The following is a 993-nucleotide window of genomic DNA, read 5'->3' as shown; positions in this document are numbered from 1 at the left end:
TCGACAGCGCGTGTCAAAGCGTCCTGTTTATCGCTGGCAGCATAAAACTCGATATATCCCCATTCAGTTGCATTATCCACAGCAAACTTTACCACGCTCAAATGTCCATTTGCCGCTGCTTCATCGTGAACGTTCCGCTTGGTCTTGTGCAGTCTACGGAGTGCTACTTCATCTACACTTGAACCTGCGATCTGCGGCAGGAACAAACTCACTACATTCATTCGTCCGTGCATCGCTGCTGCTTGGACAGCATTCTGTAGCGCTTGGCGGGTTTTAGCAGCAATTCGCTCTGTCATCTCTTCGTCAGCACAATCGTCATCACTTTCATCTTCGCTGCCGTCTCGTTCGTTAGCTGTTTGCTTCTCACGTTCACCAATCTTGTGTACTAAATACAATATCATGTCCACATGGCCATTTGCCGCCGCACTCGAAATCGCATCTCTGAGGTCCCCATTGCTCAATTGTCGCAGTGTCTGTTCCATACACAGCATCCGGCTAAATCCTCGCAGACATATTTTGTTGAGTCAGACATATTTTGTTGAGTCCGCTGCTTCGGTCATTTGTTGGGCATGCGAAAGAGAGTACAGATGATTTTTTTAGGACGAACTTGTATATTGTGATATCCCGACGTATTTGATAGGATTTTATTCCACCAACTCAAGGGACATCAAGAGTAGTGGTGGCGACGTTACCGTTTTTAACGCATGTAAATGCTACTTTTTTAACATCTGGTTCGAGTTGGAGTTAAGTTGATACCTCGCTGATAACAAGCGCCAATTCGCTTGCTCATTGGCTTGGGGCTTAGCCAATCATCAACAAACGTCTTTAAAAAATGGAAAAAGCATAGTCGGTCATTGAATTTGCTGCGGCTAAAGGATGCATGAAGATACACATTAAACTCCCTTACCTAATACAGCCCGAGAAACAGCTTTTGATCAAATATACAAGTTGACCACGCCAAGGCGGTTGGTGTGGTGCGCAATCCTATAATTT

At 45.2% G+C, this 993-nt stretch overlaps 1 protein-coding gene across 1 annotated transcript; it reads right to left on the bottom strand.

Moving 5' to 3' along the window:
- Positions 1-27: 27 nt before the first annotated feature.
- On the bottom strand, positions 28-491 carry PPTG_17728 (hypothetical protein; the record flags this gene model as incomplete). Its single annotated transcript, XM_008915689.1, has 2 exons — positions 28-33; positions 93-491. 2 exons carry the CDS (start codon positions 489-491, stop codon positions 28-30), a joined length of 405 nt encoding a protein of 134 aa, XP_008913937.1.
- Between the last annotated feature and the right edge of the window lie 502 nt (positions 492-993).

This window comes from Phytophthora parasitica (genome assembly GCF_000247585.1).
Source record: "Phytophthora parasitica INRA-310 unplaced genomic scaffold supercont2.74, whole genome shotgun sequence".
Taxonomy (NCBI): domain Eukaryota; phylum Oomycota; class Peronosporomycetes; order Peronosporales; family Peronosporaceae; genus Phytophthora; species Phytophthora nicotianae.
Note: the sequence above shows the minus strand (reverse complement) of the source record. Positions and strands in the feature narration are given on the sequence as shown.